The sequence below is a fragment of the Ctenopharyngodon idella genome, chromosome 21 (genome assembly GCF_019924925.1).
Source record: "Ctenopharyngodon idella isolate HZGC_01 chromosome 21, HZGC01, whole genome shotgun sequence".
NCBI classification, from domain to species: Eukaryota; Metazoa; Chordata; class Actinopteri; order Cypriniformes; family Xenocyprididae; genus Ctenopharyngodon; species Ctenopharyngodon idella.
Genome location: NC_067240.1, coordinates 27204664 through 27226615, shown reverse-complemented (window position 1 = coordinate 27226615; position 21952 = coordinate 27204664). Strand labels below are relative to the sequence as shown.

The 21952-nt window shown below is 38.4% G+C and overlaps 1 protein-coding gene and 5 non-coding genes across 7 annotated transcripts; all 6 read left to right on the top strand.

Moving 5' to 3' along the window:
* Positions 1–998: 998 nt before the first annotated feature.
* On the top strand, positions 999–11316 carry dkc1 (dyskeratosis congenita 1, dyskerin). 2 transcript variants are annotated; one of them, XM_051878132.1, is made up of 15 exons: positions 999–1104; positions 1907–1968; positions 3298–3384; positions 3703–3794; positions 3983–4167; positions 4268–4332; positions 5716–5842; positions 6446–6576; positions 8359–8502; positions 8586–8706; positions 8895–9013; positions 9103–9206; positions 10028–10073; positions 10659–10826; positions 10929–11316. In XM_051878132.1, the coding sequence occupies exons 1-15, from the start codon at positions 1089–1091 to the stop codon at positions 10995–10997; spliced, it is 1536 nt and encodes a 511-aa protein (XP_051734092.1). In that variant the 5' UTR covers positions 999–1088; the 3' UTR covers positions 10998–11316. The 2 variants fall into 2 exon arrangements, with proteins under 2 accessions (XP_051734092.1, XP_051734091.1); XM_051878131.1 differs by lacking the exon at positions 999–1104 and adding an exon at positions 1277–1325.
* On the top strand, positions 3426–3634 carry LOC127504400 (small nucleolar RNA SNORD17). The gene has a single exon (XR_007927368.1). It is a non-coding gene; the product is annotated as a small nucleolar RNA SNORD17 (small nucleolar RNA).
* Positions 3832–3909, top strand: LOC127504387 (small nucleolar RNA SNORD83). Its single transcript, XR_007927356.1, has one exon. It is a non-coding gene; the product is annotated as a small nucleolar RNA SNORD83 (small nucleolar RNA).
* Positions 5923–5999, top strand: LOC127504386 (small nucleolar RNA SNORD83). Its single transcript, XR_007927355.1, has one exon. It is a non-coding gene; the product is annotated as a small nucleolar RNA SNORD83 (small nucleolar RNA).
* On the top strand, positions 6600–6737 carry LOC127504396 (small nucleolar RNA SNORA36 family). The gene has a single exon (XR_007927365.1). It is a non-coding gene; the product is annotated as a small nucleolar RNA SNORA36 family (small nucleolar RNA).
* Positions 8750–8825, top strand: LOC127504388 (small nucleolar RNA SNORD83). The gene has a single exon (XR_007927357.1). It is a non-coding gene; the product is annotated as a small nucleolar RNA SNORD83 (small nucleolar RNA).
* Positions 11317–21952: the final 10636 nt, after the last annotated feature.

Below are 21952 nucleotides of genomic sequence, written 5' to 3'. Positions count from 1 at the left end.
TTGAAATATATCAGTCTGTGTGTAATGAATGAATATAATATACAAGTTTCACTTTTTGAATGGAATTAGTGAAATAAATCAACTTTTTGATGATATTCTAATTATATGACCAGCACCTGTAGGTTATATAATCTAACTACTTTTTGATTACTTTTAGATGACTTTTGACCTAGCATACTTATCGCATAGATTTGAATAGGATAATCTTGTACCATGTTGATATTAAAATCATGAAGTGCATTAAACATTACATCAGGGTTTTGGTGAAGGAACTGCAGGAAGTTTGTATAAGTTGATGAAAAGGTAATAATTAAAATAAATAATTTTGTATTTAATTTGTTTATTTTTTTCAAAATAAAACACAAAAAAGATTAAATATTTTATTTGTTTATGCTGTGGCCTCAATTTTCTGTGTAATTATACAGTTTACAAACTTATATAAGCAATAGGCTGTTTTAGAAAGAAAAATTTAAAAGACAAAAAAGAAAATGTATTAGCCTAATTATGAATAATTTACTGCCATTTTGTTAAATAATGTAATAATGTAATCAGTAAAAAAGTAACTGTAGTCTGATCATGAGTATTTTAAAATGTAATATATATCTGTAATATTTAATTACAAGTATATATATTTTAATCTGATTACGTAATTACATTACTACCCAGCACTGTGAATGACACGTATCTAAATATTAATAAGAATAATTTCAGAAGTCATTTATTCATGCTGTGAATGTTTCCCCAATTGTGGAATTGCATTTTGTGCTATGAGAACTAAATTAGCAAACGTTTCTATTTATTTCCCTTAATAACACAGTAATTAATGCATCATCATCATCCTGCACATCCTAAACTTATATCTATATGTTACCATTTCAACGTAAATGAACATTGGGTGGAAACTTCCCTCATGTCATCCTACCCATAGAAAGAGAGGCTCTGGTTGCGCCCCCGTGTGGCCACGTACCTCGTTATCAACGTTATAATATCGCGATGCTACAATCCCGAGAGTCTCCGCCTCTGCAGAGAAGTACGCATGCGCGTTCTCCAACACGCGCTGCCGTTCTCTGAAGCGCGCAGCAGTGAAGATGGCGGACATGGAAAGTAAGACCATGTTTTACACATTTGCGTTAATTTTGCTACGATTGCTGTAATTTTGCTTAAATTTAAGCTCTACTTTATTATGCATTTTTATTCACATATATCATGTGATTAAGAAGTGTAGAAGTAAACAGATCAAAGCTGTGTTCTCAACTTGAATAGTACGCATGATTACCGGTTGCGTGTAAAAATGGATACCTTGCTTTCAGTAATCTGTTTTCCTGGTAATTAATTCTATTATTAATACTAGTTTAGCTATTTAACATATATTTTCCCTAACATTAATAACCCGTCATTAGCTAGTTAATAGGAAGTAAATGTCTTTCTGCTTGCATGGAAGCCTGATAACTTGCCTGTTTATAAATAATAAATGTATGTAAAAATTAGTTTTAAAAAAGGGAATAATGATGCAGTAAGTGGTCAGATTAGCGGCTGCTTTGAATTGTGTTATCACATTTCTGCAAACCTAAAATCACGGTCACTCAATATTTGTAAGTGATTATTTTTTTCACGTTGCTACTCATTTATCGAAGCCCAATGTGAACGGTAGTGACTGTGGTTTAATGTAACGTTTAAGGTTAAAAATGTAACTTTAAACCCTTCTTTTTTGGTAAGTTAAAACCGTAAGTGAAACGCCACGTGCTGGACGTACACGCCACGTGGTTCCACCTCAAGAATCTGCAACTGCACGCGCTCGGCAAAGATGCCAGATATGCTCTCTCTGTGTGTCGTTATACTCAGTCGACTCTTTTCCTAAATGGATGTTCATGAAGTGATTTGTAACTGTTATTTATTTTGTCCTCAGTTGGCTCAGCTAAGAAAGAGAAGAAAAGGAAGTCGCAGCAAATTTCGTCAGGAGAAGTTGGGGTAATTGCTTTTTTCTTGATTTCTATGATTTATCAGAGTAACAATAACATGCTACGTAGTATGTAACTTTACTCATGTAAATACATAATCATTTCTGGTACTACATGTTTTTTCTAAAATTTCTAAACCCTGTTGCCCTTTTCGACCCATTTTATTTCCATATGCAATGAGTAAAACAGGATATTCAGTGAGAATAGAAATGTGCATTAAATCGATTTTCCCATTTGGTTTGCCTAAATGAGTGGCAGTTCTTCTGAAATATTTGGCCAATCAAGTTTTCATTTGAATTTTGTCGGTATCGCTACCAACTTATTAGGGCCCAAGCCCTGAAAGCGACTTCTCGGGCACTTTTGGGGCCCTTAACGTGCTGAAAAACTCTTGAAAATTTGCACACAGGTCAGAATCCGTGGCCATTAGGGCCGGACCGAAGCTGGTACCCAGGCGTGGCAGGGGTCTTGACCGCCCCCTTGAATGGGGTCGAAAACTTACTATATTAGCTTGCTATATTAGTATGAAACCCTGTACACATGTAGACCTCATCGGGCCTGACATCTTGCTAATGATTTGCTTCAAACTTCATTAGTATAATGTCAAAACAGGGCAGATGTACACCTGTGAAATGATTCTTTATATCTTAAACACTGTTGCCATTTGAACATGTCAAACTTTAATAATTCTTGGGTGTTTTTGAGGCTCTTAGCATGCTTCAAATTGCATGAAACTCGACAACCACATCAAAGTTGTCGGCCAGTAGACATGGGCAAAGCCTTAGAAAAGGTGGTGAAGGGCTTCATAGTGCCACCTTTTGGCAAAAGTTGAGGGGTTAGTTTTACCTACAGTCACCAAACTCAGTACATGTATTGTTCTCATCAAGCCAGACAACTTTCTAATTTAAAGTCATTATCTCAGACCAACAGGAAGTCAGCTATTTTGGTTTGAATGTGGATTTTTTGAAAAATCAGGCTCTGAATCTTAAAGTATTACTTGTAACTAGTTTAAATGATTCACACCAAATGTTTTCAACATGATGCCAAGACATTGAAGATGTTAAATTGTGAACCGATATTGGATATCTCAAACGGGGTTGCCATGGCGAGCAATTAATGACAAAAAGGGAAACGGGAAGAGTCTCATATCTTGACAATTCTTTTATATTTGTCATGCACAGTTGCCCTGAAGTCACCTGGGGTGGCGGTGCCACTGGGGCTTGGGCCCGTCATCGCTGCTTGCAGCTATATTTAAATTTTGGTATTGTGACGGTGATACCTGATCACAAACTAAATATTGGTCATTGTCAATCATTTTACTAATAAACTCTTTTACCATTAGGACATTCAAGAAAGTGGAGACTTCCTCATCAAACCTGAATCTAAGGTTGCAAGCTTGGACACATCGCAGTGGCCATTGCTGCTGAAGGTCAGTGTCTGTTTACCCACAAGTCCTTTCACCAAGTGTATGTGGAATGATGAGCTTGTTTATCCATTCGCTGAGCGCTGCTGGTTCTGTCCCTCGGCCGCCTTGCGGTCCGTTCTGGGCCGCAGGGTTACAGTCGTCAGGTCCTGCTCGTCTGGTCCGATGTTCTGTTGGGTCAGCCGCTGTAGGGTCTGATGGCTGGTGCGAGGGACCAGGCCGGCTCTGACAAAGACGAATAGACACATCTGATCACGCATGCACACTTAAGTCTAATTTTGATGTTGTCACTTCTGTTTGACCTATAAACCTGTGTATCTACAGAATTTTGATAAGCTCAACATCAGGACAGCTCATTACACTCCTCTGCCACATGGCTCGAATCCGCTCAAGAGGAACATACATGATTATGTCAGGTAGGAAATCTTGGATTAATGTAATTTGCACTTGTAAGCCACATGATGTGATCTAGATTGCATTAGCACTTTGTGCAAAGATGACCAGCTATCTATCACCCATTGACTGATGGTTTCTCCACAAATGTGGGTGTATTGTTTGTGAAGTTGCAGTTCCCACAAGTGTTATTTTTAATCCGTCTGCCCAGGTCTGGATTCATTAATCTGGACAAACCTGCCAACCCCTCTTCCCATGAAGTCGTCGCTTGGATCAAGAGAATTCTTCGTGTTGAAAAAACGGGTCACAGTGGCACCCTCGACCCCAAAGTCACGGGTTGCTTGATTGTGTGTGTGGAGCGAGCCACACGACTGGTCAAATCCCAGCAGAGCGCAGGTAGGTCAGCCGTAGCACTTCCAGGTCAAGAATTTGATGTGTTCCTCCTCACATTAAAATTAGTAGCCTCTCCTTACTACTCTTGTGCCATTGCTTTTAGGCAAAGAGTATGTGGGCATAGTACGGCTGCACAATGCACTAGAGAACGAACACCAGCTAGCGAGGGTAAGTAGGAATGTGTTCTGATTTAAATGGTGCTCTAGTTGAGATGAGGGAAATATGACTGTGAATGTTAGAAATCATCATCCAATCTGAGATTACCATTTTGTTTTATTTAATTCTAAAAGGTTTTTTTTTTTTTTTTTTGTCTGTCTGTCTGTAAGAACACAAAATGAGAACATTTGATTTGTTCATTCATAAAGGGATAGTTCACTCAAAAATGAAACTTCTGATGAATACGAGGCTATATCACCGCAACGCTTTAGTGTATTCTGACCAAACTTCGTATGTGTTATGACAACCATGACCTGAGGGTGCCTGCACAGTTTTGTTGTGACCAAAACTTGGCTCTTTAGATTCAGTGTGGCATGCAGAGTCCAACAATACCTCACTTTCCCATATCGGCCGTTTTGGGCGTCCGCCATTTTGAATTGTTATAAAATGCTATATTTTACAAACACACGTTACAAAACTCGGTACGTGTCCTCGGCACTATGCCCTGACAGTATTCAATTTGTTAGAAGCAGCGCCACCTTGTGGTCAAGTTATAATGAAATTTCCAAAAATGCTAATAACTTTTGATTAAATTAGCCTGTTGTAATAGATCCCTTGGGTCACACTGAGAACATAGATACCAATTTTGTCATAGTCAGCCAAACTTCCTTTCCGCCATTTCGATTTTCTTTAAAAACATACTTTATCTAACTCATCCTAGAGCATTGGTCTGATTTTCACCAAAATCCATGCCAGCAAAATGTTATGGTTTAGTGTCGATAGACGCATCAACGTTTTTGATGGCATCATGCCAAAATGACTCTGAGGCTGTATCTCTGCAGTGCTTTGGCATATTTGACACCAAACTTTGCATGTCTTTGTCACCTTACTCTGACTACACCACATCAATTTGGTCACAGCGCCCCCTATTGGTCAAGTGATAAACCATTAAATTATTTTACTAGTATTTTTGTATGCATTCTTTGTGCTTGGCCCCTTAATGGCTGCTTGCAGCTATATTTATATCACTATTTGTATATTTGAATAACAAGGATTCTAACTTTAAGAGTTTAGTGTAGTGGTTCATTGCTGTATGTGACATGATGAACTTGTTTATCCATTCTCTGAGTGTCTCCCGGCCCCCTCTCTCACACTGACGCTCAGAGCCGTTCAGGGTCTGAGCGCCGGTGCTGCTGGTCTCCAGCTCTCTGCTGCAGTGTTCTACTGTAGCAGCTGCTCTCGGAGGCACGTGCAGGTTTGGAGGGCCTGGTTTCACCAAAGAAGAGCTGACATTTCTGAATGCATACATATGGACCATATGTGTCATTATAAATGACTGCAGGAAGTCTTGGGAGAGAATTTTTTTTAATCAGTGTTTTGTGCATTTCTCTGCAGGCTCTGGAGTGTTTAACAGGAGCCCTGTTCCAGAGGCCTCCACTCATCGCCGCTGTGAAGCGTCAACTGCGAGTGCGGACCATCTATGAGAGCAAGCTTATTGAATATGATCCCGAGAGAAGATTAGGTAGAAACTTAAGGTTTTATTGTTGTGCAAACTGCATTCAGTTGTTTGCAAAAAGTTTCATGTTGACTAATTGTTTGGAAGCCACATGATGTGATGTAGATTGCATTAGCACGCTGTGCAAAGATGACCTACTATCTATCACCCATGACTGATGGCTTTGATGCAACCCTCTACAATCCAATTAAATCACTCACATATGCGACTAAATTTTCATGCTAGGTGACTAAATGTCTATCATTAGACATTGGTTTATAAATTTATATTGCATTCTCCAGTGTTTGAGGTGGAGGCTAAGTATAAGTTTAGCACAGATATATTTTCACATTTTCTGTCTTTAAAGAGCACCATTGCAATTCATTCAATGGATGCACAGTGTATTTGATGCACCGTAAACTATAGTGTACTTACAGAACATAGCATGTATAAATGTTTCTTAATGTAAAAAAGCTGTGCTGTTTTATGAACCAATTTATCATTTTCACACAAATATATTAGCCAATGGCCATTTTATTGCCAAGGTGTGTGTAGAGGGTTGTGATGCACTATAATGACTTTATTTCCAAAGTGTACGATTGTCAGTAATTGTGTTCCATCCACATGCAGGTATTTTCTGGGTGAGCTGTGAAGCGGGCACATACATCCGTACACTCTGTGTCCATCTGGGTCTACTGCTGGGAGTTGGCGGTCAGATGCAAGAGCTGCGGAGAGTCCGATCTGGTGTCCTGGGTGAAAAGGTACATTGAGAACTTGTCTGCAGACCCAAAGTGTTGAGTTCAGTTCTGGGCTTTCTCCCCAGTTCTGGTAATTATTCTTTGGTACAGAAAATGGCTGAGGGGTAATAAAAACATGAAGTGGTTATGTTTTGACCTCCTTCATCAAACTTCAGCCTACATTAACTCTTTAAGAACGTGTTCTTTATCAGAGTCATAGTCTAGTAATGATGCAATCTCAGTTCATCTTGCACCATTTCCTAACCTAAGAGCTCAGTCTGATGGATGGATGAGTGTGTGTGTGCCTACTTAACTTTAAAAAAAAAAAAAAAAAAAAAAAAAAAAAGGGGGGGTGGGGGGTAATAAATTTGTACCCAGAAATGATCTAAACCTGACAAAATCTCTTGTTCAAATGCTGGAATTTTTTTGGTTAGGGTTAGGTTACATTTTTATGACTAGCTGTAGATTGAAACAGATGACTATGCAATGTCCCCATGTAGATCACCATGCAAACTGTTTAAAAATCATTTTGTCATTTTATTTCACAATAACACAATAGTTGTTTATGTAGGAAAACAGGTATTTACAATACCAAAACATTAAAAGCCTATTAAATGCCTGACGGCTACCAATTTCGGTATCACCTTGAAACCTATTACTAACTTAACTGAATATGTAAAATGTTCTCAAGCAACTACTAAAGACAAGTAATAATGAACTGTCACAGTGATTCAGATCTGTCTTGGCACTGCCGTTTATCCAGAGAGAGCAGTTGTCATGTATAGGTATGAAACGGCTTCAACCGCGCAGTATCATTATTTGTTTTACAAAGAGTCATATCATAGAAGTACTGGGATGAAAGTTTATAGTTTGGATATAAACACATTCATCCAGTAATGAGTCTTTATGAGTGAGTCATTGAATCATTCAATAGATTTGTTCATAAACGAATCCAGTTATGAAGCAAGTATTTGAGTCAGTGAATCATTCAAGACATTCATGAACAGATTCATCCAGTAATGAAACAAGGGAAGTCTTTATGCGTGAGTCATTGAATCATTCATTCAAACAGTTTGTTCAGATTTAAAAAAAAAAAAAAAAAAAAAAAAAAAAAATAGACTGCAGCAATTAACATTTTGTCAGAACCTTTAGTAAATTACATGTTATTTTGTTTACTTATCTATTCAGAATTGTGGGAGAATTTTTCTCTAATTTATCCAGAATTGTATTGATGTATGGTATTTGTCCTGCCCCTCTTGCACTGTCATTGGACAGCTGAGTAAAAATTGACAGCGAGTAGTGCCATGTTTTACCCAAAGGAGAGTTTTTATTTTATTATTTATTTTTTTTTAATGTCTTTGAATAAAAAATATTATGCTTAACGCTTCCTTGTGCCTTTTTTTTTTTTTTTTTTTTTTTTTTTTTAATGTGGCACTCAATTTGTAAAGTTTAAAAATGGCACTTGAGTGGTTTAAAATTGCAAACATTTAAACTAATGCTTAAAAACATGTAAATGATCCTCTGAGACAGTGCAGCACTGCAGTCTCATGTGAACATAACTACCTTAGAGAAAATAGTCAAATTTATAGCAAATGTCAAATTTCTACCAGTATGCTGCCCACCTTAATAAAAAAAAAAATTAATAAAAAAAATTTACATACACGAGCTGCGTTTTATAGTTCAGATGCAAAGAATGAATTGGTTTAAACCCATCAAGAATTAATAAAATGTCTGTTGCATGACATTAAAGTATTGAGGCCACATAAAAGCTTTTTGTTGGTTGATCCCAGTGTTTGTTTCTCGAAGGATAACTTGGTGACCATGCATGACGTGTTGGACGCCCAGTGGCAGTTTGACCACAACAAAGACGAGACTTACCTGAGGAGAGTGATCTTCCCTCTGGAGAAACTCCTCATCTCCCACAAAAGGATTGTCATGAAGGACAGCGCTGTATGGAAACTTGGCTTTACGTACTTCACAATTGGTTTAGAACGCTGATGACTGGCGAGTCTAACGTCATGTTTTTGTAACAGGTGAACGCTATATGTTACGGCGCTAAGATCATGTTACCAGGTGTCCTGCGGTATGAAGATGGTATTGAGCTGAATCAAGACATAGTCATTATAACTACTAAAGGAGAAGCCATTTGTACAGGTAAATGTCAAATGTTTTGTAACCCCAGCATGCACTATTCTGAGCCACATGATGTGATGTAGATTGCATTAGCATTATTGCAAAGATGACTGTCCATCTATCACCCAGGACTGATGGCTGTAAAATGGATGGCTGTACCAGAGTTAATGTCCTTAAGCAGATTCAAATTTTGATTTATTTTTCCTCAGCGGTTGCCCTGATGACGACAGCCGTCATATCCACATGTGACCACGGGGTTGTTGCCAAAATCAAGAGGGTCATTATGGAGCGAGACACATATCCACGCAAATGGGGCCTTGGGCCAAAGGTGAAGAACATAAAGAGAAATCACACTTTTCATTGGTGATGTTGGTGTACACATTTGCTTAGTAAGTTGTGTGGCGATTCTTGTTTCAGGCTAGTCAGAAGAAAATGATGATTCAAAAAGGACTTCTAGACAAACATGGCAAACCGAACGGCAGCACTCCTGCAGACTGGAAAGAGGGCTATGTAGACTACAGGTACATATAGCTGTAAAAGTGCTACTTTACTAGAGATTAAGTCTACTTTCTAGTTTAAGGCCCAGTTTCCACCTGGTATTAAGATGCGTTTTGGTCACAAGTAGTCGAGGGAAACACATTCCTGTTTCCACCTGGTGTTTTAATCTGTCTCTTGTCCACTTTCAACCACTTCTGTCCTGATTTCTTCGAGGGGAGGGTCTATAATTCTTCAAACCACACTTGGGTTTTCAGCCAACAAAGTTTAAATCCCTTCTGGCTAGAGCGCTTCCCCTAATGTCTACGTGTTAAGTCAGTAGGCGGAGAGTAGGTGGTCTTTAGTGGCTGTTCGAGCGCATTCGACCACGTGAGCATTCTACACTACAAAAGCAAACTGGTCGAATGTGTTTGACTATCCATTTTTGATCTGATCGACCAAAACACATCTTAATACCAGGTAGAAACAGGGCCTAAAACACGATTACATTCATGCAGTTTAAATTCTTAAAGTGCCCACAGGATGGCGCCATTTATCAGTGAATGTTATTACAAAACTGATATCCAATAAAGATAAAACGCTGAAATATCAGAAAAATAATCAGTGCAACTGATCATTTTTAGTAGAGCTGTTCCTGCAGACTGTTATCCCTTTTTGGTCTGCTGTGACTCTAGAGGGAGTATGTCTGCTAAAGAAAAACACTGAGCCGGGATAGTGCCGTCTGCAGTGTGCCTGACGGTCACCTGAGCTCTCTGGACAAACCAATTTCCTGTTGCTTGGAATTATTTCAAGTCATATGGGTTTTGAACGAAATGTGCACTCATTTGTGTTTTACTCTTTCTCTTAGCACACCGAAGGTGAAAAAGAGTGAAGATGCTCAGACTGGACCAAAGGTAAATTTGATTTCTGAAGCACATAGAGCATGTTTACATGCACACCGATACTGTGATAACTCACAAAAATCAGCTTATTGAATTAAGTGTCCCAGTTTACATGGAAACCAATAACCAATGCAAGTGAACCGCGTTATATGTATGTATGTATATGTGTATGTATGAATGATAGCCAAACATTTGGGTTTCCTGCCCGTCATACTGTAATTACTACATGGATCCGCCACGTTATTGATCTGTCCCTCACAGACTGCATGACCGCGCTAATTCCTACAGGTTTTTTTTTTTTTTTGACAAATTTGGACGTCTGAGCTTCTCATTGATTCAATGTTTAGTGGACTATTAGGGGGCAGCCCTAATTTTCCTTCTCTCACCGCCAAACGCTCGCTCTGTCTGAATGCATTTAAATCCTCAGTAAGGACATTTTCGATTTGTCGATCGTTTAAGCCATTTATGACCTTAGTCAGAAAAGGGGTCAATGAGTTTATATTACCCAAATGCATTGTCGTCTTAAAAACGTGCTTGTAAATGCAAAAAATTTTTCCTTCTCTGTTGGTATTGGGTTAACACGATTTGTTTTTCTAGAGGAAACGTGATGAGAGTGGAAGTGAAAGTGACGCTGCAGCTGCTGCTCAGGATACATCTAAGACAGAGGAAGAAAGCAAAAAGGAGAAGAAGAAAAAGAAGAAAGAAAAGAAATTGAAGCTAGCAGAGGAGGCAGCAGCTGAGGCTCCGGCAGAGGATGAAACTGAGGTCAGCAGGTCTTGATTGGTCACATGTGTCAGTGTTATTAAGATTGCGTTTGTTTGTTTAGTTACAAGGATGATGTTCTAAACGAACTCCTTTTACTTGCAGGTTACAGAGAGCGCAAAGAAGAAGAAGAAAAAGAAAAAGTCAAAAGAGACTGAGGCTGACTCAGAATGAACAGACTCTTGTAATATTGAGGAGAGATGACTCAAGCAAATTTAAGAACAGACCGGTCGAATGGAGACTCATCCCTGCCCTCCTGTCAGTCATGTCTGTTCCAGTGTGATGGTGGACAGTGGGTTGGTCAAGATCTATGGGTTTGAAGATTTTCTTGTAAATGGTTGCAGTTATGACTGCTTGTTTTTTGGTTTTCGTCCAAATGAAACCCATATTTCCTGGGTGTGTTCATGTATTTGAAAGGTTTTTTTTTTATTATTGTAAATACAGAAATTGTAATCCAGTAATCAAATGAAACATGACTGACTTTTTACAAAAATGTCCCCTTTATTTCCTTCTGCACATGTTTTATAGTCTGCCCAGAGACAGATTTGTCCATTCATTTATGTCGAGGACCAGCACACTGGGTTACTTCATTTACAGCAGGTTTATGGGATTGTGTGTTTTCTTCTGCCCCTCTCATTGGCCATGATTTATTCTGGTGGGAAACCAGGTTGGCAGACTTTGCAGCTGTTTATTGGCAAAACTGGTTCTGCTGCAGCAGTTAGGTGTTATCCACAATGTGGAAGCTTGTCATTAAAATCTAGTTTAACCATGTAGTGATTTTATAAAAAAAAAAAATCATACTGACTGGCACAAACTGATCAACAATCTGCAGTTTTGTGCAATTGAATTTTATATGGTTATGAAGTTTAGATTCTGACAGGTTGTAATGTAAATCAATGAGGTCATTATAACATTACTTACAGAAAATAGTGACTGCATGCTGTTACGGGTTTGGCCTATAATTTTTTTTTTTTTTGTTTAACTAGTTCCCTGACATGCGTAGTATACGTTTTTAGGCTACATTTACACGACAACCATGTACTACAGACGAAGAAGTTTCTCCTTTGCGTTTTTCATGTACAGACAATGTTCACAGGGATCCATGAAAACACCAATATAATGAAAACCCCAGTGGCCTGTTGCATGAAGCTAGTTGAACAAACTGAGTTTCAGAGTAGGTTTGGAGTTGTCAAATCCAGATAAATCCAACCTGTTTTAGATCAGGATCAACTGTTGCACAACGCTCAGTATAAACTTTCTGTCAACTCAGGTTTAATCCAGAGTTTGCAAAGCGCGTGCACCTGAAAGTGTGACACGTGCGACAAACAGCCAATCACACGGAACAATGAGAACGTCAGTTTGATTCACTTCTCGCGAGAGAGCCGCGCAATTCATGACTCTTCCTAAGATTAAGAGATTGTTATGAAAAATATGAAATTAAATGCATTTACAAAGCAGGAATAAACACTGCTGCAGTGAAAGTTTGAGAAGGCAGCTGAAAGAAAATATCTGACTATATCAATGCATGTGAATCAAACAGATAGACTGAATAATTAATATAGTTTCACAAAGAGCTCAGAAGAATACATATAAACTTAAAGCTGTATATATTATGCATGTACTATATTTTTTTTAATTTAAAAGCAAAGTTTAATTTTGTCAATATAATAGGCCTAATTATATGAATATGTCATGAATTATTCATAATTTTAATTTATTTAATATAAATATAATGAATAATTAACAGCAAATGTTGAGCAATTTTGTCTCTAAAATGTTTTCACTATAAAAAAAACCAATCCACCTTCATGAGCCTGAAAAAACAGAGTTTGCTCAAACTAATCTTGAACTTACCTGGGTAGAAACTGAAACCGGCTTTGTGCAACAGGCCACAGGAGTCACCACACTTAGAGGATGTTGATGGTTGATTCCTTGCTTTTTTCCTCTTCTTGATCTGAAAAAAAAGAGGTTAGTGAATTTGTTTGAGGTATGTTACATGAAGTCAAGCTATTGAACAAAATCTTTTTTTGTGTCATACTTGTGATTTATTTACTAAAGTAAAAAAGCTGAGTGAACATCCTCTAAGTGGTGATTCCATCACTTTTTGCCAGGGGTTCTCAGTTCACATAAAACATACCATAAAAGGAGGGATATATAAAAATAATCTACAAAGGATTAAAATATCTTGGATAAATATTTCTTGTCATCATGGTACTATATGATGTTCAAGTGTTTTATTCTGGATTTTTGCCTTTAAGGACTTCAAAAACTAAAGGTGAACTACATGGGTATGAGCTAAAAATTTCAAGCCATAGCTAGGCCCTGATTGCCACGAAAAATAGTTAAATGGAGATTCTGTGGGTCTGTGGCAAGTGTGAAAACAGGCAGGTTTCTGCTAGCTTGATGATCATTGCAGCAATAGCAGAGAACATTAAAATGCCAAATAAAAGTATTAAATATTTTCAACTCTACTATACACAAAAACACAATAGGTTTCTAACTGGTTAAAGTGCAGATGTGTGTAAACAGGAATTGCCATTGTTTTGTGTGTTAGTCTGCCAGATGATGGCACCATACAGCAGCTAATCAGATTGGTCCTGCTGGACAGTGTGCTGTGGGCCTGAGGCTGAGAAACTACCTGCAGAGATCTTTAATTGGACAGTACTGGGGTTTTATTGACCTAACATATGCCAATAAAGCATGAATATATGGAAATAAAATTTGGATGTGATGATCTTTAGAACTGAATTGAGAGTTTACAAGTTATTTGCAGTGTGCAGATGGTTTGGGTCAAGATTCAGAATTAATGGTACATTTCAAACAATATTGGACCCCATTGATTTTCATGGTATAGACATTCCATTGTATCTTTTGTGTTGTACAGAAAGAGGAAATGAAAACAGTTTGAAACAACATGAGGGTGAGTAAATGTTGGGTGAAATACTCCGTTAGCTTCAAACCTATGATTTAGATAAGTGCATGCTTGACAGGCGAAGCAGTTATTTGCTGTTGTTGGACGACACCAGCCATCACACTAGGTCTTCTTCACATGTCTTCATGTTTTTGTGTCTCATAAATAAGTAGGTTGAATGTCGACAAGATTTTTCACACATGCAAATCTGTCTAAAACACTTGGAATGGATAGTTACAAGCTTTGGTGCCTATGTCTTGTGGTGTTCCACAGGGATCTATTCTGGGCCCTTTTGTTTTCCCTCTACATATCTTCTGTTTTTCAAAAACAACTCAACTCTATCTTCCAATTAAACCAGGAAATGTTTTTTTGTTAGATCGTCTCTTTTCATGCCTTGATGAAGTCGAGACCTGGATGTCATATAATTCCTACAACTGAATGAAAATAAAACTGGTGCTTCTGATTGCTACTAACAACTCCATAAAAAGACAGTTAGGATCTCTAAGTAGGCTCTTTCTTTTAAATTCCCATTATATTTGTCATCGTAAAGCACTTTGGATCAACTCTGATTGGGTAAAATTGTGCTCTATAAATAAAGTTGACTTGACCGACTGGACTCACTGTTGCTTGTTGGTGGACTACCCAACATGGTAGAAAAACTAAGATTTCTTCTGCATGCCATTGCAAAAATTCTTGAACACAAACTGTCCAAACAGTGCTGAGAATGTAATTCCTGCTCATTTTGTGTATTTGAAAAACAAATGTTATTGGTTGAATTCTCATTACGTCACTATCCTAACGGTGGGTGTTTCAAGAACAGCGTTCCCATTCGCTGCCATGAGTTTGTATTTATAAGAAAACATGATGTTGCATGATCCTTTTCCATAAACATGGAAGGACCATCTGAATCTGTTATTGGTAACAATACGAAGAAAAGAGCACGGCACTTTTGCAAGCACTGCGATGAGGTTGTATCACATACCGTTTTATCATCACACAAAAAAGGAGTTTTACCAGAAAGGCTCAGGAAGCAGGTAAACGTTTAGATAATATTTATTCCATAAAAAGAATTAGCAGATTGTAGAAAAAACGACTCATTTCTAATTATATAGCAAAGTTCTTTGGCGTAGTCCACGTCCTTAGTCCAGATCCTGAGGGATGCAGATTCTGGCTGGTCTATCCTCAAAGAATAAAGGAAACACAAATTAATACCCACCAGCTGAGATGTTTCTTAGTTGGAATTTGTAAAATATACAGGGAAATGATTTTTTTTAATGACAGATATGTTCAACAGTTTTTCCCCCTGTACTGACATAGAAAAAAACATTCCCATTACACTCCCATTGTCATTCAGAAACATTCCTTCCATCCATCCATCCACCCACCCACCCATCCATCCATCCACCCATCCACCCACCCACCCATCCATCCATCCATCCATCCATCCATCCATCCATCCACCCACCCATCCACCCACTCACCCATCCATCCATCCATCCATCCATCCATCCATCATCCATCCATCCATCCACCCATCCACCCATCCATCCACCCACTCACTCGCCCATCCATCCATCCATCCATCCATCCATCCACCCACTCACCCATCCATCCATCCACCCACCCACTTACCCATCCATCCACCAACCCACCCATCCATCCACCCACTCACTCACCCATCCATCCATCCATCCATCCATCCATCCATCCATCCATCCATCCACCCACTCACCCATCCATCCACCCATCCACCCACTCACCCATCCATCCACCCACTCACCCATCCATCCACCAACCCACCCATCCATCCATCCATCCATGCTGCATGTCTTTAACAAATTCTGTGGTTTTCCCCACAATCTAATCAATGCCGGAGTCTCTCCCTAACAAAAACAAAAATCTACTCTTAGCACACAGTCCCAACATTGGTAAAATGTACAGTGGGAGAAGCAAAATATTTCATAAACATTTCAAACAATAAATAAACAAAAATAAATATGTGAAACTTCCAACCCGCAAAACAAAAGCAACCGCCCAATTCCGCGGGGAAATCGTGGACTTGGCAACCCTGGCGGCTGGTTATTCGGGCTGTACATGAAAGAACATGAATTGTTTTTATGATGGTTTAGCAGAGCAGGGGTTTCCTTCCTTTTAATGACCTCATTTAACACACGACGGAACTTTGTTTAGTAAGATGATGACATCATATGAGCTGTTTTGAGAAGCCGCTGGATCTGTGAAACCACTAATTATACGGTGGTTTGCTCAACTATATGTTTGCCATTTTGTCACACACAAACAGTAAAGAAAGAAAAATACGTGAATCAATGACTGTGCCTTCGTCTGCTTTAGAAGAGGTTTCCACACCTTTTCACCAATCAGTGATTTCCAGTCATTTGTCGAATGTGTAACAATTATACACTAGAGATCGCTGAAACGGATTTCAGGCTTTGTGTCATGTACCAGTTTATGAAACAATTAAATGGCTTTTCCTATTTCTTGTTAATTCCCTGTCAAGTTTTCCATGACAGTGAGAACCCTGGATTACGCTAAAGCAAGGAAACACCTCAACATTCTGGTTTACTTTCTCAGTGTATCCTGAATCTTTCTTGTTCTTTATAAAATATGACTGCAGTTACTTTTATATTCAGTCCCTGTACATGCCAGAACACATTATTATTAAAATGTTCCAGTAATTCACCATGTTCTTGACTAGTTGTTGTAGAGTCTTGGCGCAGAAATGAAGTAACTGCTCCAGCTGGCTTTAGGAGTTTTTGAAGACACCTTCTGATGGCGTATAATGATTGCTGATCGTTTTTACAATACACAAAGCTGGTGGTTTATTTTTAGCTATGTTGCAGAGGAAGATCCACAGATATCTGCTTCTATTTTTCTGCTCTTAATCTAAACCATACTTCATCCCAGCCCTCTCCACATCTGCCTTCCAAAAGTTTTGTCCAAACTTGGTCTTGTGAACTGTGTGACTCAGCACCAGAGAGATCTGCTTCTGTATGCATGCCTCTGTAATCTGTCCAATCTTTCAAACCTAGTGACCCTGCTGACAAGATCATACATTTCCATGTTGGTTTGGTGCTGTTTAGCTGGTGGTCCAGTATCCCAAAACTTGCTATTCCAGGTGGTTTAGCTAATTTTGAAGTAACCAGCAGCATCCAAAACATACTGTAAAGCTTACTGGTCATGTGTGGCTTGTATCTTCCAGTAAATATCACATTGTTGACACATTCTGATGCTAAATTGTAAGCTAAATTGTACTTTGATTAGACTAGCAGCCAGGTTTATTATAGTTAACTAAAAAAAATTCAAATTTAAACTCATTAAACTGTCTCAATATAACATTGATAACTTCCAAAAATAATCACAACTGACATCTCTTTAATATCTCAGTTATTTCTCCAACACAGCATTGAAGTCTTCTGTTTCTCAGTACTCTGACATGTCTTTTTGGCAAGAGATCTTTCAGAAGAGGGTTTAAAAATCGGTTCAAGATACCAATGCCTGCGGTCAAAAGTCTGATTTATATAAACATTGACATGATTGGATTCAACTGATTCAAACGATAAGGATTACGACTTTATGAACTTTTTGAAGTGTCAAAATTTTGGCAAAATGTACTTTCAATGCAGGCACAGAAATCTCTCAGATTCATAGAAAAAATATTTTCATTTGTGTTTCTAAAGTTTTATGGGTTTGTAAATGACAGAATTTTCAGTTTTTGATAAACTAACCCTGTAACAAGTAAATTTGCAATAAATTTGTGTAATTGCAGCTACAATTAACAACAAAACAATACACTAACAAATTTTAAATGCTTAATTGAATTTTATTTGTTTTTATTTATCAATTTGCCTAAGTGCCCTTGCAGTCAATAATTTTATCCCTTAAAACTCATCTTTGATCACCAAAATGACATAATTAAACGTTTTTTTTCCTTGATAAAATTTCTTCATGCCTTAAAATAGCTTGAATGTAACTCTACACCCTTGCCTCATTTAGTACGTGGTTGAATATGCAAATTAGCTCCGCCTCCACTCACACCAGCTCAGAGATCCATTTGTTGCCGATCACGTTGACGTGATTGGTTACAATGTAGTTTGTGATGTCAGAAACACCAGCAATTTCAAAGAGCAGGTTTGAGACTGTCTTTAGATCACTGCAGTTTTAAGGAGAAAATACTCAGCAATGGTGTTGACATGAATTTTCACATGGTTTGTCTTAAAGGTGCAATATGTAAGATTTTTGCAATAAAATATCCAAAAACCACTAGGCCAGTGTTATATATTTTGTTCACTTGAGTACTTACAATATCCCAAATGTTTCCAACTATTTGTAAATTGTGAGAAAATTGCAATTTTAACCAAGGCTCCGGGACGTGTGAGGAGTCACCTGTCAATTGCGTCATACCCGCGTTACCCTCGGTTTCCGTTTTATTTTGTAGAAACCATGGAAACACCAAATACGCTTTAATATATTACACATGTTTTAATAGACAATGGAACAACTGTTTGGTTACGTTTATAGACAGAAAACTAATTATGGTTATGTAGCTCAACACGTTTAGTCTTATTGTTTAAATCTAATTTTCTTGATCTTTTGTGAGTACCATGCTTTACCATGCCTCAGAGAAAAACACTATTTTGTCAAGTAGCTAACATAGCATAATCAGATGCAGCTTTATTTTTAGTAACAGTAATACAGCATTTTCTCCATCATACAATACGTTTTAAAATTAATTGCATGCCATTTATCAACATCCAGCTTTTAATACGATATTCTAAAATCGATCTATCTTACTGCAGTGTGCAACAGTGTAACGCACAGAGTAACGTTATAACATTTTCAACACACTCAAATGTATCTAATATGATAAACAGAGCTGCGTTACCTCATACTCATGACCGGAAAAGCGGAAGCAGCGCCGGCGACTGTGGCATAATAAAAGTTCCGCTGCTCGTGAGGCGTGTGTTGTGCAATCGCTCCAGCGGCCTCGTTCAGCTCCAACAACACTCGGTTCTGCTCTGCTTCATACTACAGTAACGTTAATAATCGCATCCATGAACATGATTTCTTCCCCAGTCCTATCCCGATTGTTTTCCACCGGCCGTTGAGGTGAAGACCACATGTCCCAAGATTCCGCACTCAAACGTGGCGTCATCAAGCTACGCCTTTGTTTTGAATAGGCCTCTAGCGGACAGAAATATTACATATTGCACCTTTAAAGCATATTAAAAACATCACATAGACATATAAACAATATTAAAACTTGATTTTCACCACAGGGGGACTTTAAATAGTTAAGCAACCAATGAACTTTCTACTGAATTTAAAGTCATGTCCTTCTTCAAATGGAGTTAACATTATTCATAGGCAGAAATCAATCACAATTTAATTTAATTATAATTTTTTAAAACTGTTAATCACCAAGTGTTGAGAAAATGTCTCAGAATGAAGTACAGACATGATCCACAATATTTTTAAAATGACCTGACTTGTTTTTGGTAAAACTGATACAGACTCCGAGGGCTTGCCACAATATTAACCACTCTGTATTTTTGACTGAGTCATTTTATTTCACACGTAGCAGCAGCCCTCGTTGTGGTTGGAGATCGTGAGGGATAGAGAAAAAGTAAGAGAAGAAATGGAATGTGAAGTGCAGCACTAGTTCTGGTTCTGATTAGGAAGAGGCCGCTGAGTGTGAGCCGTGCATCAGAACTGCAGTTTGACCTTGACAGCTGAAATCACAAACCCCTCTCATTTGCATGCGAAACTCCTCAGCTGGGTGAAATTTCTAGAAGAAAACATGCGCATTTAAACCATGGAAACTTATGTATACATGAAAAGCTTTGAAGAAACACAAGCCAACTGCAGTGAAAGTGGAAGATTTTAATGTTGGTCACTCTTGTAGAGCGTTTCTGATAAGCAAAAGCATACGGGCTTGTTGTGACAAGGAAAACAGCAAAAGGTAACTTGGCACCAGTATGAAAACACATCCACAGGAGCTCTGGGAGGTGCTTTTGCTTTCCTTTTTTGATCCCTGCCCCACATTACATGTGAACAAATGTAACACAATCTTTTACTCTGTCTAATGCAAGGCTGAGTCCACTCTCTTGCAGAGTTTGTCTCCAACCCTGATCAAACTCAGCTGCCTGTAGCTTTCTAGTAATCATGAAGACCTTGATTAGCTGGTTCAGTTGTGTTTGATTAGGTTCGGAGCTAAACTCTGCAGGAAAATGGATCTTGAGGGCCAGATTTGCCCACCCCTGGCCGATGTGATTCCAAACTTGCATGACTTTCTTTCTTCCGTGGACCCGCTTAGTACAGTGGTGCCCAATCCTGCTCCTGGAGGGCCCCAATCCTGCTCCTGGAGGGCCTCAATCCTGCAGAGTTCAGCTCCAATCCTATCCCAATCCAGATAATCAAAGTCTTTATGATTGTAGAACAGACTGAAATTAATTGTACGTTTACACAACAATGATGTACTAAAACTGGAAGTTTTTCCTTTGCGACTAAAACCGCTGTATTCTGCTGCCAGGCCAGTAGATGGCGATGTCACTTTGTAAACAAACACTACGCGCCTATAGACTGAACACTTAATTCGCACGCGCATGACATTTTCAAAAATTCGCAATTTATGTAGTAAATACCGATAACGGTATCGTTTTCAAAAACTTCCTTTTGAAACCTGTTTTCAAAGTTTGCGTTTTCAGGCCCCCAAAACACCGTTGTCGAGTAAATGAACGGCTAAAGCGCATAAGAAGTTTTTTGTTTTTAGTTAAAAACAGAGTTGTCTAAACGGCCCCTTAGTGCCACATTCGAGACGAAGTCGGAAGTGTGAATGTTCGAGATGAAATGTCCCCAACCTCATGACACCCCACGTTCATATGTTGACCAGAAGATGTCGCTATGACACAAAGAGAGCATTTAGCAACAACAGAAAAAAAACAACAAAATGCTGCCGTTCGATTTGAAAACAGCTGACGACAAGCAAAAAATAAGGTATTATTATATAAACTCAATATCTAACGTCAGTAAATGTTTGACATAAGGCAGCTCCACGCTATGCTCATTGGAAGCAGGATTTGCCACCATCTTGGAAGTGATGTCAAATGACACGTCTCTCTAAGGTTCACAGGCTGGATGTCCAACTTTGAGCGGCATTCCAGACATTATTTCCAAGTCTGTTGATGACCGATCTCAAGACACATGAGGAGAACAACAGAGATGTTTGATGCAATGCATCTTGAGGGAAGATATTTTTAGCAGAAGAAACATTTTTAATGAATAACCTGACCCTCTTGTTATGTTAAAATCTGGATACACCATTTGTGTTGGGGTCAAATTGACACCATTGACTGTAAAACAAATATGGACTACGCATCTGCACTCTCTTCCACTGTAGAAAAGCGAAGCCGCCGATGTCCAAATATGGTGCTGACATCTTGTGCTGATTCGGGACCTGAGTGGTATCAAGGCCTCACCCACACTCCCGCAGAATCGTTTAGTACAGTTTACAGCAGAACAGTAACTCATTATGTCGGTGTGAAATAAACAGTTCTGGAAATGTAGAAATTAAAGTTAAAGCTCCAATCTCCTCCCAAAGATCCCGCTGGTGCCTCAGTGACTACTTTGCTCAGAGAAGCTGTCAGTCACAGCTGTCAATCATGATGTCACACCCCTGTTTTTATAGCATCAAATAACTAACTAAAACCAAACTTATTTAAAAAAAAAAAAAACATTTGAACTTACACCAGCATGATAAAAACTACATAAAATGACAGAAACCAAAATTATTTGAAGTGTAACTGAACTGTTTAGTTTGTCTCGCGTCTCATTAAATTACATGGAGAGGGCGGGGTTTATGACCTATACTGGGACCAACCACCTGGGGGTGATCGAGACACTTTAGCTTCACTTTTGAGGACTTGTGTGGCACACTTGATTGACACTATAAGAAACACTAAAGATTCATGCAACAGAAAAAAAACTCTATTGTAGCTTATTAGAGATTAAAAAAATATATAATATAAAATATGTTCCATATATTTAAATTTGACCCCATATTTTATGTTTAAAACATACATAGTATCTAACATTATTTGTACATGAGTGTAAATAGCCTCTGTCTTTTTGTTGTTTTTGGTTCTCAAACCATTGTGAGGGTGAAATGGGTTTCGCATACTTTTCAGTAAACCAGAAAACA

What these genes read in the sequence shown, in the direction of transcription:
- dkc1 (XM_051878131.1), top strand. Translation starts at nt 1,292, where the DNA reads ATGGATACCTTGCTTTCAGTAATCTGTTTTCCTG. An exon ending in ACGAACACCAGCTAGCGAGG is followed by an intron (nt 4,333 to 5,715) that starts GTAAGTAGGAAT and finishes ATTTCTCTGCAG; the next exon opens with GCTCTGGAGTGTTTAACAGG. An exon ending in TGATCCCGAGAGAAGATTAG is followed by an intron (nt 5,843 to 6,445) that starts GTAGAAACTTAA and finishes ATCCACATGCAG; the next exon opens with GTATTTTCTGGGTGAGCTGT.